The sequence below is a fragment of the Elgaria multicarinata genome, chromosome 5, assembly GCF_023053635.1.
Source record: "Elgaria multicarinata webbii isolate HBS135686 ecotype San Diego chromosome 5, rElgMul1.1.pri, whole genome shotgun sequence".
Classification (NCBI taxonomy): Eukaryota; Metazoa; Chordata; class Lepidosauria; order Squamata; family Anguidae; genus Elgaria; species Elgaria multicarinata.
The window spans coordinates 74,401,583-74,416,588 of NC_086175.1; the positions used below are offsets into that span (position 1 = coordinate 74,401,583).

A 15,006-nucleotide genomic window follows, 5' to 3' on the forward strand; every position below is an offset into this window, starting at 1 on the left:
TGTAACTTCTCCTGTAACATCCCCTCAACCAACAGCAATTACAAAAGAGACACTTACTTTGCCTCTGTTGAATAGGAAGCAATAAAGCTGACCCTCCCCTGGATAATAGAAATCAAATTCATCCAGTCAGGATGTGAGGATTCCTAGTGAAGGTGGAAGTGCTACATTGGCAGATTTGTACCTACTCCCTTTTGGCATAACCTGAAAGGCGGCTTAGAAATATTTTAAATAAAAATTAAATGAAAATAACTGCTCCATCCAAACTGTATGATGCAACTATGTCAGATCAAAGGACACATATGCAGGGCCCACAAGCGCTTACTGCTTTATCTCCACCCATCCTTACTTCTTACAACAGCCTAAGAACGCTTCAACTGCTATAACTGCACACCAAGATGGGAATGATTTTTTGGCTATGCAAATCAGACCAGTTTTTGCTTGTACAATCAAAATAAAAGTTTATTTGTAAAAACAAGTGTCAGGAAAAAAACCTTAATGCTTACCCCCAAAAGGTGTTGGAAACTGAGCCATGGTTCAATAACCTTTAACTGGCTAATAGATACCTGAAATAAACAGTGATACATTGAGATAACATATATATGAATATACAAAAACAACTTATCTAAGGGCACTTTACTGGTATCATATTATGGATTGACATATGGAAAATTGATTCTTTAGAGTTTATTTATTTATTTATTTACAAAATTTGTATACAGCTCCATATCTGAAACAGATTCTGGAGTGGTGAACATAAGCTCTATGGAAGTTCCCTTTCTGCTTGTAATTGAAGCAATACAGGTCCCCCACCCACTCACCCCACACACTTTGGAGGAAGACATTCTGTGGCATCAAATTATTAGAAAGAAAAATATTCAGAAAATATAGTGCAAGTAGTGCTTTCAAGGATTTATCCACTGAGGCACCTATGCTTCTAACATGAACTGCTGGAATAATTTACTCATTCACACTGAGCAACTATGCAATGCTGTATCTGCATGTCTGCTATAACTTTATAACCATTCCATGGTCACCTTCTACAATACTAGAGAGCTGTTGGCCCGACTTCATTGTTTTCAATAAGCTCTTCTGGGAATGTGTGTTATGTTTAGCAGTGAGAATATGAAAGATGGTGTTAGCTTTTAATTTATTAAATAGCATGTACTCAGTATCCAATGAAATACTGTACAGTGTAGGGCAAGTGAGCAAACGCGATAAGAGCCCAACAGCAACAATGAGCCAGCTCTAGTGGACAAGAACAAGACCAGATGTAATAGACGACTGTCTAGTCTAGACCTTGACTAACCTAAATCGGAATATTTCTATAAGGCTTCCAGCCATCTGGAAGTCTGGATGCTCATCAGGACCAGGAAAATCCTTGGGGAAGAGAGGGGGAGAGCAAGACAAAGATGAGGAGATTCTAAACCCCAAGGACAGTGTTTCGAGGATGGCAGCAGCTAGCACTTAACTGCCAATTATATGAGCTCACCAATTTCAGGACTCAGGAATATTTATTTTAATTACTTAAAATGTTTTTATACTACCTTTTAAGGCAGAGCCTATTTAAGGTGATTCATAAAGTAGCATTTTAAAACAATAAAATATAAAATACAATTAATTAAAACAGTAGCCACAAACATGTAAAAACAACAACAATAAAAACTCACATTTGTGAAATAAAATAGGGCATATGTTCATTTAAAAGTGAACTGGAACATTCAAGTCTTTACAGCCTATTTAAAAACAGTCAGGGAAGCAGACACATGGTAGGGCATTCCATAAGAATGTACCACCAAAGAAAAGGCCTATCTGTTGTGCCCATCAACTTAACAGAATGTTATTGGCACGCATGCGAGCAGGGCCTATATGGCAGATCTATGGGCAGTTTCATACAAGTGTAGGTGATCCTTCCTATAATAACCTGGCCCCAAGCTGTTTAAGGCCTTAAATGTGATCATCAGCACTTTAAATTGGGCCTAGAAACATAGTGTTGTAAGCCATCTCATGAGGGCTTCTGCCCTGAAAGGTGGCCAAGAAATGATTTTTTAATAAATTAATAAAGGCAATAAATGAAGCTGGTACAAAATTGGTGTTACAGGTTCCTATTGCCAAGCTTCTGTAAGCAGCCAGATGGCTGCACCCTGCATCAGTTGAAACTTCCTAACTGTCTTTAAGGTAGCCTCACGTAGAGTATGCCATGGTAGTCTCATCTGGGGTAAACCAGGGCATGAATTGTTGTAGCAAGGCTCACTTTCTTCAGATAGGGCACCAGTTGGCAAATTACCTGAAGCTGATAAAAGGCACCATTGGGAACCAATACCACCTGCATTTCCATGGATAGTACTGAGTCCAAGAGAACCTCCAAGCCACACACTTAGTCCTTCAGGGGAAGTGCATCTCCATCCAACAATGGTCTCACACCTCTATGCAGATCAACAGGTATTCCTACCCACAGTACTTCCATCTTATCTGAATTAAACCCCAGCTTGTTTGCCCTCGTCATTTCCAAAACTTCCAGCAGACACCTGTTCAGGGTTTCCACAGCCTCCCTGGGACTACTTTGTGAAAACAAGGGGTAGAGCTGTATGCCATACATATATTGATGATACGTTAGCCCAAACCTCTGGATGATTGCTCACAGAGGCTTTATGTTGATGTTAAAAAGTAAGGAGGAACAAAAAAGAACAGTGAGCTACCACAAAGGCCAATTGCCATGAACTAGAGCAGGAGACGCCCAGCACCAGCTTCTAGGTGCATCCCTCCCCTTGCCCCTGCCACAATCTTAACTCAACTAGGCATCCCAGAAGAAACCCAGGTCAGAAGCCAGACTGGAACAGACTCAAGTAAATAATATAATCCAGACCACCACCAGCTGAGAAGGCACCACCCTTTCCAGTACCTTGCTCAAGAAAGATCTTAGATACTGGATGATAATTATCCACAATGAATGGATCCAAATTTCGCTTTTTAAAAAAAGAGTTTAATCACTTCCTCCTTAAGCGCACTGGAAACCACACCCTCTCTCAGAGAGGCATTAACGACCTCTGAAGTCCAGATGGTAAACCTAGTCCTGGCAGATTTTAAAATCCAGGAAGGGCATGGATCTGAAGGACAAGCAGCAGGTCTCAAATCACTAAGTAACATGTCCACATCATCATGCTGAAACCTATCCAAAATAATATAATTAGATGCAACCCTGGCCACATCTATCTCTGACACTGGGCCGGTTCAGACAACATGCTACGCCTTGCTTAGGCCACTAACCCTTTTGCAGCAAGTGGTTAGTGAGCACGTTTAAAACATGGTTATGTAGCCATCTTTGTTAGGAATAGTTCACATGACACACTAAGGCCGTTACTAGACGAGGGTTTAGCCCGGTGCGAGGCCTGGGCTCCCTGCTGTGCGTGCAGATCACGCACAGGGGATCCCGGGGTCAGGCCGGGCTAAACCCTCCTTTGACCCGGGATAACCGGATCCACTTTTGGCCTGGTTTTTGGTGTAGCTGGTTCCGCGGCTTTTCTCAGCTGCTCACTTACTCGTGAGTAGCCTGGAGAAGCTGCGCTGTGCCCATCAGGCCGGGGGGGGGTAGTAAAATCACGGGGGGGGGAGATGGGAGCTGGGGGGGAAGAGGGGACCCGGCGGGAGAGATGGGGGAAAGAGCGAAACCAGGGTGGGGAGATCACAGATGGGGGGGCAGAGGGGGCATCAGACATGGCAGATGGGGGGAAGAAGAACGGGGCCAGGGCAAGCAGATTGAGGACGGGGGGGGAAGAAGAACGGGGCCAGGGTGGGGAGATCGTGGCCGAGGGGGCGGAGGGGGCATCGGACATGGTGAGCGGGGGGCGGACGGGTAAGCGAGTGGGCGAGCGGGGGGCGGACGGGGGGGACGAGTGAGCAAACGGGCGAGTGGGGGGGTGAGCGGACGGGCAATCAAGTGGGCGAGCGGGGGGAGCAGACTGGCGAGTGGGGGGGCATCAGACATTGGGGAAATCGGGGTGGGGGAGCGGGGAACCCTTTATTTTATTTTTTAAAAAAGCCTTACCTGCTCGTTGGTGAGCTCCTGCGCACATGACCCTTTAATTATTATTTTTTTAATGGCTGACACGATGGGGCTTTCCCGATGGGGCGTGTTACATCTAGCTAGGGGCGACGGCCCGCACTAGCTGCAGTGCAGTGTCGCCCCTACTCCCCACCAGATTACCAGGTAGGTCTAGCAAGGCCCTCAGTCATGGTTCACACAATACACTAAACCATAATGATTAGCTCAAAATGCTTAACCATCATGGTTTAGCATGCTGTCTGAACAGGGCAATTGTCAAAATGATGGCATCCAAATCAGAACAAATGCGAGCAATTTTGTCTGCAAAAAGTAATGCAAATTGCTCACAGTGCGCCTTCAAGGGTTCCATCTAATTTCCTGATCCTACTGAGAGGCTTTTCATGACTAGAAAAAGCTCAGCGGCTGCCTTTGTACTGAAGCAATGTGGCAGACAAGTAAGATTTCTTTGGTGCCACCATCACCACAGGTGGTTTCTCATTATGCTTATTACAGGATTGCCACCTGTGCTCTAATTGCTGACCCAACCGTTTCATAGACTTTGACTCTTTAGAATACCAAGTGCCAATATAGCTCTACAATTAGGGCCAACGACACTTTGGAATGATCACATTTATGGCCTCAGTCATTTCCCCATTCCAAGAGACCAGAAGTGCCAGCTAAGGAAACTCCGCAAGAGCCGTTGGGAAACCTTCCGAATCCACAACACTTGGAAGGGTTAAGAGCAGCCAATAGGCCAAATATGATCAGATCACTAACTGTCCATGACAGAGCTGTTTCCAATGTATATCCTGCCACATGTGTTTGGCTAGATATTAATTAAGATAGGTCCATGGTTCTAATAGAGACCATGAGATCCCCAAGCTGCCCCAGAGAATAGAGAACCATTTGGAATGAAGATATACACAGAGAGCGCCATTGAAGTACTCTGCACAAAACAACCAGATGATGGAGAACAAGATGACAATAATTTTACATTTCAATTCCTACAATTGCATTGCCTCAAACTTCGTACAATGAACTTCTCCATATTGCTTATGCATGAAACACGAATCAAAGTCTATCATAGCAGTAAGAACTATACTCCAGGAAGTTTCATCATATACCTATGTACATATTTCAGACAAAAGACCCCTGTACCATAAAATAGCCTTATAAAACCTTTGCATTTAGAACATGAGCATCCCCTGCTCTGTTATTCTATCTATATATGCACTGGGAAAAGATACAGCCTGAAGAAGAAACAGAAAATATGCATAGCAGATAAGTGATTAGACTAGGATTTAAGTTAAGATCTCACAACTTTGGCTTTCTGATACTGAACAATTTCTGTATTTTCCCTCTCCAAATTTCTCATGCATGCTTCCCGGCACAGTGGGGATTAATGATAAATGCCTGATGGAGTTCGGTATAAGCAGAGGACTTGTAGCTATCCCAAAATGTATGCCAATGAAACTTGGTCTATTAATAGATCACCTTACTATTTTTCTGACAGAATGACAAAGCAATTACTATCTAAATCACAGTTCTAATTATTAATTCTAGGCACATGTTGACTCAAAACTGGTTTCTACTTTCATAGACATTACCATTCTTACCCAGGCTCAAACTAGCATCACATTAAAAAAAAAAAACCTAAGAAGAAAGCAACCTTACTGCTGTTTCAAATTCTACACATGCAGAGAAATGATAAGATGGTTCATCCCTAGCATAGATGTAACCAAGCTACACAAAACAAAAATTATAGTTATTTCTGATAGTGGTTCTTGCTTGGGTTGAACTTTGCTTCCTTCTTTTGTTTTATTCAGATCTTATTTGTTCTACACATTAAGTGTTTCTTCCAATCTGTCCCATTTTGGTCACACTATTCCAACTGTGTTTCCACATACAAATACAAGCATTTGTTGACATAACGCAAGAAAAAGCCTGATTAAAACTACAGCAATTTATTTCATGCTTCTAACAGTGCTATGAGCTTCATTTGCAGATTTGGATTACTGGACTGGGATTTAGCCACTCTTAAGACTGCAAATACTGATCAGATCACACTTTGATTACATTCTTCATAATACTTGCAAACAAATCTTGAACTACACAGAGATTATAATAGAACTGCTTTTAAAGAAGAAAAGATTACCACAGCAGTTTAGAAGTCCAATGTAATGCCTCTCCAAGTACAGTATCCTATCTTAAAAGCTGTTTTGCAGTGCTCTCAATGACTCAGTTCACATGTCACAGTGGTAAATCTTGAGGTATTTAACCAATGAATTGTGAGGACATTCACTGCCTGAGAGCCACTTCCAATTCCTGCACAATTGTAGGTTGTGAGCGTGACATGCAACCCCATGGTTTGTTGTTGGGTTAACTGCTGGGTTGTTTAGGCCCCAAACAACCCATCGGTTTGGGTTTGAACATTTATTTTACATTTATTTATTTAGGCATTTTTATCCCGCCATTCAGCCAAAAAAGGCTCTCACGGCAGCTTACAAAAATATTTCTTGACAGTCCCTGCCCACAGGCTTACAATCTAAAAGACATGACACAAAAGGAAAGGGGATTGGGAGGAAGGAGGATGTTGATAACCTCCTATCTTGCAAATCGGAGGTTGTTTACAGAAAATGGAAGTGGCTTGCACGCATCCCCCCAACAATTATGATTTGTCATGATTTGTCACTGAATGCTGCCATGACGTGTGAACAGCCCCAATGTATACAATTACAAGCCTTTACCAAAGGGAATTCATATCTACTCAATGGCTTATAAAAGCCAGAATTCACAAAAAGCAAAAATAGCCATAACACCAAATTTATAATCAGAAATTCACATTGAAATTCCAAGCCAATTAATAGATATAATACTTTTTTGCAATTTTGAAAGATAACTCCGGCACCATATTTCACAAGAATAGCATATAGAAAAAGGGGTTCCCAAATGTTGCCCCATAAAATTATGAAACTTTCTTCCTCTGGCAATTTGTCAAAGCCCAAACTGATATTTTCAAAAGCAATTCTTCTGAAGTAGTAAACACACTTACAGAACAAAAATAAAGTATTGCACTGGTGTAGATGATTCAATTTTCAGGCATGAGTAAATATTAGGAGAATGATGAGTAATAAGTTACGATAAATTATGTGCTAAATTCACTACCAGCCATTATCCAGATTTCCTGGATTAGACATAGTAGAAGTATAGAAGTCTGAACAGGAATTCCAGGTCAGGTAACAGCAGAAGTCATAACACATATTTAAAAATAAAGCTGAAGAACAACTATGTCAGGCTTGCCACTGTTACGGTTCTTGAATTATTGGTTTTTCTGCATTGTTCCAAATTTCTATTACTTAGCGTTACAGAAAACAGATCTAGATAAACCTTATTCCATACTACCATCTGGTACAGATGAGACAAAATATTGTCCACATAAAGATACCAAGAAGTAATAGATGGTATTCAAGATTACATTTCAACACCATATTAGGAATACTAAAAGTAAAGGCATTCTTCAGCCACTTGATAGCACTCATGAAAAGTCAAAATGTCTCTAAGATTAGGTCCTGGATATGGTCATGATTGATTGCTTAAAGTTGTTTTCAATATATGATATCTATGTAACTACTGTCTGTCTGAGTGCCTTTATGTGAATGGTTTTAAACTTTGTATATTTTTAATAGTTTTTAATCTTTGTAGACCTCCCAAACAGCTTTAGTTATGGGGCAGTATAAAAATGTAATAAATAATAATATGTGCAGTCAAAAAGAGTGTATTAACTGCAGTTATACACTGTAAATAAACATATAGCAATATTTAATTTCAGCAGTTATTTGTTTTCCGGTTCTATAGCCATTTCTCAAACATATCCTTGATTTGTAAATTAACAGCTTATTCTAGTTGTTAATTAGTTTAATTAACTAATGTATGAATTTGAAGGAAAGTCTTTGCTGAAACAATATTCTTTAGCAAAACAATAGCTTCTATGTTGTTTCAGGTATGCAGCCATTACATCTGTTGCTAACAACTAAAGATGTATCTTTAACAGCTTAAAGCTATGGATCAGCTGAACTGTGATTCAGCTATGAACTAATACATAGGATCTAGATGGCAGAACAGTCCAGTGATATCAGCATTAGCTCCACAACTCCTACTGTCAATAATACAGTATACTTTGCTTTCTTGCCTCCTACCATATTGAAGTAATAGCAGAGGCAACCACACCTGAATGAAGTCATCTGAATTCATATGGTGGACAACTGAGAGTACTCATTAGCTAACAAATATTAAGTGGTCCATTCAGAACTACGAAGATATTTTTGTGCTTTAATTATTAATATTTGGAAGCAAGAGTGCCTTTTGAGCTAACATTTGGCAGTCATGACTGATCATTGCTGCCTATGGATTTCATAACCAACTGTGGAGTGCCTGCCACATCACAGAATCACTCTCTGGACAGATGCAGGGTCTTTTGATTACTAAACTGCCAAAAGCAATTTTCCCGTTGAGCATTTTAGGCAGTCAGCACATTGCCACTCCTTTTCTGGAGCTACCTTCTTCAGTAGGGAAAAACATTTTCTTGGCTAACCTCTTTCATCTACATTGATAAGAGATCCTAGCTACAATGGCAAAAGCTCAGGGCCACTCAACCTTTTATATTTATTTATAGGCTCATAAAACTCCAGAGTAAAAAAGCTAGAGACTGAAATAAATTTAGAAGCTGTTATCCCAAAACTACCAAGCATGTAAATGAGCCCTTATTTATATCAGTAACACCTCAAAATATGTTATTACTTCATTGCTGATTATATATAATTATAAAAAGAGCCTTTATTATATGTTATCTGTATTCACTCAATACAAAATTGAAGCTACAATCCTACATATACTTACCTGGGACTCTGTTCCACTGAGAAAAGTGAGGCTTACCTCTGAGTAAACATGCATAGGATTGCATCATAGAAGTGACAAATGTGTTAAAGTTTGATGCGTATAGGTAAAAACCGTGCTCAGTCTTACTCAGGTTTACAAGGAAAGCTCTCTCAAGAGGAAAATAAAATAAAGATAAAAATAAAAATATATTGAAGTATCTAGAAATACATTTAAAGTAAGTATCCGCAACTAGTGAGTCTTGAAGGAAATATCACCAGTCTCACCAAGACCTCCCTCACCACTGCCAACACCAAAATAAGAAGCATTGTAAAGTAGTTATGTCAACAGAACAAGCTTATCTACCACCTTAGGGAGTGAAAGGTATCCATCCAGGAAAAATATCAGAAATAAAAAAGGCATAGTTTATTAAGGTTTATTAAGGCTCGAGAGCATCTGGATTAAAATAAAAGGGGCAAGGAATAAAAGAAACAGTTGGAGTCTATTACCAACCTCTCAATCAAGGAGAAGATGAGGATGAAACCTTTGATAAGCAAATTGCCAGTATTTCAAGGAAGTAATGGTGATTTCAATTACTCAGATATCTGTTGGGAGACAAATTCTGCTAAATGTGGCCCCTCCAAGAAATTCCTGACATGTGTGGCTGATAACTTTCTCCTACAGAAAGTGGAGGAAGAATCTGAGGATCAGCTATCCTTGACTTGATACTGACTAATAGGGATGACTTAGTGGATAAAGTGGCAGTTACGGGAACTCTGGGGGAAAGTGATCACGTCATACTTGATTTCTTGATTTTAAAGGAAGCAAAAGCAGAGTTTAGCCGTACACATACTCTGGATTTTAGGAAAGCCAATTTTTAATAAACTCAGAACTATGATAAGTAGGGTCTCAGGGCAAGTGACCCTAATGAGAAAAGGAGTCCAAGATGGGTGGTAGTTTTTTAAAAAGGAAATTTTAAATGCACAATTACAAACAATTCCAAGAAGGAAAGAAGATAGAAGACAAAAGAGGGGAAAAACAAACTGTTCTGCTAACCCACTGTTCCACTAAGTTGGTATTAGTGGAACAGCGGGTTAGTGGAACAGCGGTAGCACTATTTTTTGTTTCGTTGGTGGTTCTTTCAATACAACCCATGTGCCTTAAACTTCGGTCCATGTGGCATCGACATTGCTGTGCTTTCTGACTCAGAGTGATGGGCTTTTTTAAAGTCTCTGCGCAGAAATTAGGGCCATTTCCGCAGGGCCATTTTGACACTTTTCCCAATTGAACATTTTACAGAAAGTCGACATCTCTGCAGGGGAGAATGGTAGTAGCCCTATGTTGTTCACGAGCTCCAATTCTTCCCTGAGCTCCCCAAAGAGTGCTGTATAATGAAACTTATACAATAAATATTTTCAAGTGTTTTGAAATATATTATTTGGTCCAAATAGTAGTTACATACAGAAGACAGCTCCCACTGATAAATAGCTAAGTGTTCCAATGAAAAGGAATTTTTCATGTTGAGATTCAAGTCTACAATTCAAATTACACAGCTCCTATTCAAGCTTATGAAGTTTATTCACATGGAAAGCTGAGTTACAAATGATGAGCTGACGAATTTTGTTTCTACTTTAGGATCCTGATCTCTTGAACCACACATTCAAAAAAGATGTTAACAATCTAAGTGCAGTGTTGCCAATACAAACTGGCCTCTCTAAAAAGGCTCACATAGTTTAAATATTCAGCTCAGCCACTACGTAGGTTTGATTTATTATAAAACTACTGAATTTGATTATACAGCAACAGGTTCTCAAGTAGCAAGATCACAGCGGCTCAGGTATTCATTATAGTTATTGACATTATCATATACAGCAATATACTTGGTTTACAAAGCAACTGTGATTCAGCCTGAAAGAAGGGATACTATCTGGGAAATCTCTTGGGATGTGTGATCAGTGGAACTTCCCTGAGAATGATGCAAGAGGATCATATCTAATTGTGTCTTCTCTACTGAATGCCTCCCACTTCTGCCAATATTATCCAGATAAAAACCAATATTCACATAATACTTCCATCTCTTAAAAATGAATGCCTTTGTAGGGCACTGTATGAAATTTTGAAGTTAAATATCAGTAAACAAATTTACATATACTCCTGGCAGGGTTGATAAAAATCAATGATTGCTTAAAAATCCATTTTTAAAAATTTAAATCAGATTTTGAAATTGTCTTAAAACAGTTAGTTTAAAAAGAGCCTTGGTAAAAGATATCATCACGAACACCGATTATACAACTTCTAATTATATACTATGATTATGTTAATAGCAGTTTATGGAGATGGGAGATAACATGATCAGTTCTAGTCTACACTGCAGGTGGTGTAGCGAAGTGCATGCCCTCTCCCTTTCTCACCCTCTTTCTAAGTGCAAAGATAGACAAGATAAATGAACAGAGAATTTGGGGAGACGGAGTAGAACTGAACAAGGAAGAAGGTCTGGATATAAATACAAGGGACAGGAGAGGGGAATATAAAGTAAAACCAAAAGTGAACAGAACATATTCATGCAGTCCCTGACTCCTGAGGAAACTCCTGCTACATGTATCCTCCATTGCAGAAAGGAAAATACCTAGCATGGCAGCAGTAGGCGGTAAAATAGACCCCAACTGAGAATATTTTGTTTCTATATAACCTGAGGTTGAAATTGCCTAAACTTTATTTTTTTAAAAGAACTTTACTTTTAACTAAAAACTGTAATAGTTAACCATTTAAAAATCCTTGTGCATGTTTTGTTAATGTTGTTTTGTTGAAGAAGAAAACTAACCAGAAGAATAAACAATCTTATTAGTACAACTTAGAAGCAGGTGCATTATGACAAAAATATCATGATTAATTGAACAGTTAGAGCTGGTTCATCTCCTGAATGACTTCCCAAGTTCATTCTGCTTAAGTACTAAAATGACCAAATTATCATACCATTGTTAATGAAAATTAATAGGAAAACAATTCAGAATAACTGCTTAATGAATACCTAACTTCTAATGAAACCTACATCTATGAATATGTATTAAGGTTACATTAAATAATAATGTACTTCTACTAAAAATATTATTAAATAGAATCTTCCTCACACAAGTGTTTTAAAGTGTGATTTAAATCATTAAAATTAATTCAGAGAAGCGATTTAAATCATTATTTAAATCAAATCAACCTTGGCTCCTGGTATTGTTTAGAATGACCTTCCCCAACCTGGTGTCCACCAGATATTTTAGACTACAACTCACAGCATTCCTGACCACTGGAACAGTTGAGCTGAAGTCCAAAACACCTGGAGTGTACCAGATTGGGGAAGGATGGATTAGATTAATGAGATTCCCATTATGCATAGGTAAATCTCTAGTGTTGGCTTGGGACAAGCATTCAATGGAGAAGAGGATAAAATACAGGTTTCCTTTAGCAGAATATTTTAACAATATCTTTTAACAGTAGGATTATTTTATTTATTTATTTGCTGTACTTTGAAACTGCCCAGTAACCAAACTGTGTCTGGGAGGTGTACAATACTTTGAAAACATAAAATATGAACTTTAAATTTTTTTATAAAAAACTTGCAATTTTACAAGTTGCATTTTATGGTGTAATATGTTATGGTATTTTCATAGGTCAGTATTGCCGCTGTGCAGGTGCTACTTCCGTTGCACCCATGAGCATTCAGCACCAGCACAACAGGAACCAGTTTTTGTGAAGTCAACCCCAGAAATGAGCAGAAGTACTCATTTCTGAATTGGGGCAGATCAGCAGAGCTCCTGCAAAGTCTGCAGATCTTCTTGTTCCGGAAACAAGCACTTCCACTCTTTCCAGATTTTTAAGGAACTGCTAGCTTCCCATTGGGCTAGCAGAGAGTCCTGCTAGCAGACCGGCAGCATAGGAAATTTTTGCCCATAGCAAAATTCTGTTTATAAAAGGTTACTTATCTATGCTTTAGTAGACAAGGGAAGAAGAGAAAAACATGAAAATAGTAAAAGACATGTGTGACACAACGCAATTTATTTGATCAATTGATAGGCAAGAAGATGGTTATTTCTCGGTTGGACTACTGCAACCTTCTTCTCACTGGCCTTCCTTCTTCTCACATGCTGCTTTCTGTTCACCACTCTGCTGCTAAGATCATCTTCTTGGCTCGCCGCTCTTGCCATGTTACTCCACTTCTGAAATCTCTTCATTGGCTTCCAACTCAACTCAGAATCCAATATAAACTTCTCCTGTTGACCTACAAAGCTTTTCACAGTCTAGCTCCTTCCTATCTTTCCTCTCTCATCTCACACTATTGCCCCGCTCGTGCTCTTCGCTACTCTGATGCCATGTTTCTTACCTGCCCAAGGGTCTCTACTTCCCTTGCTCGGCTTCGTCCATTTTCTTCCGCTGCCCCTTACGCCTGGAACGCTCTTCCAGAACATTTGCGAACTACAAGTTCAATTGCAGTTTTTAAAGCTCAGCTAAAAACTTTTCTTTTTTCTAAAGCTTTTAAAACTTGATTTTGATCTTACTTTTATATTGTTAACTTTACTCTACCCTGTGCCTGTTTGGTGCATTCTCTTCCCCTTCTTATTGTTTTATTATGATTTTATTAGAATGTAAGCCTATGCGGCAGGATTTTGTTATTTTATTGTTTTAGTCTGTACAGCACCATGTACACTGATGGTGCTAAATAAATAAATAAATAAATAAATAATAAGATAGGGATTTATGACAGAGTGGAAACCAAGCCATTTTGTATTAAAGTGGTATATTTGGGCACATTAAAGGTATTTTAGAAATTGATGGGGGGAAATGATTCAACAGAATAGCAGTGCAATTTGAAGTCTATTCCATATTAACTAATTTGTGTATATGCATACATCTTATACCGAATACTTGGCTTGGTTTTATCTTTGTCTTATGTCATAGAAGTTCACTAGGGAAATAACTGGTGTTATTTCTACTCAACAGAGCAAACATTTATTCATTAGGAGAGAAAAGAAAATTCTGTACAATTTTAGTAATATTATTTCGTTTGGAATGTGTCAGGAAAGTATAGTAAGGAGAGTAAACAAAACAGGCTTTTACCACTTCATAGAGAATTAGGAATGAGGGGGGAGGGCAGCCACATTTGATTATTCACCTGTTTTCTCAATTTAAAATGGAGCGGTGTTGGTCTACCTTTTACAGGAAAATGTACATATGCGTTAGACAAGTTGAAACCTGTGCCCTCTCCCACTTTACGTCACCATGCTCCATTTCCTCATGTACCTTTCTCCCTGGCCCAGCTCACTTCTGGTATTGGAACTGGGCTGGGAGAAATTTGTTTCAAATAAATGAAACAGAGCAAAGTGGAGTTTACCTCATTTTAAGTGTTTCTTTTGTTTTTAAGGTTAGACTTCAACCCCCACATTGGTTCCGTTTGGACAACACAATAGTCAATGGTGGGTGAATAGTGAACTCCATGGTTGATTATCGAGGGGGTACTCCCCATACGACATGATTATAATCAACCATGGTGTGGATTAAGGACAGCATCAAGTTGACTATTAGTCAACAGTGTGTTTGATTGACATTTCCCGTCCCTCTCTTCCCCTATTAGTCCTCCCACTGGTATCCCATCAGTCATTGTGAGTTCTGTTGACTGGACTAGAGAGGCAGCCACTGCTTTGGTCCCTCTTGCTAAGGGACACTGTAGTCACTGAAAATAACCAACTGTGTGTGACGAAATAATTAACGGCGCCAGACACATGACATGATAACCAACAGTTGTTCAAATAATCAACTCTGCACAACATTGGTTATTTCGGCTGAATAACCAACCGTAGTGTGAAAAAGTCTTGACATATGACACAATAACCAACCACAACTATTTAATCCACCACTGACTATCGTGTCGTCTGAATCCAGTCTTTAACTGTAAATGGGGAAGACACACGAAGAACAAATATTGCATCCTTCATCACATATACTTTTGGCTTTAGTCTCAATTGTCATCCCAACCCTGGCACTCCAACCCTATATTTGTTTACTTAGAACAGAGTTGGGCAACTTCTGGCTGTCTAGATATTGGATTTCAC

General features: G+C 39.2%; 1 protein-coding gene across 2 annotated transcripts in view; it reads right to left on the reverse strand.

Annotated features, from left to right (window-relative positions):
• The window catches only part of ITSN1 (intersectin 1), a 111,637-nt gene that overhangs the window by 89,683 nt on the left and 6,948 nt on the right, over positions 1 to 15,006 (reverse strand). For both annotated transcript variants that reach the window (XM_063126662.1, XM_063126664.1), the window contains exon 2: positions 504 to 563. In XM_063126662.1, coding sequence (XP_062982732.1) covers positions 504 to 531 — 28 coding nt within the window. In that variant the 5' untranslated portion in view covers positions 532 to 563. The remainder of the gene's footprint in view (positions 1 to 503; positions 564 to 15,006) is intronic.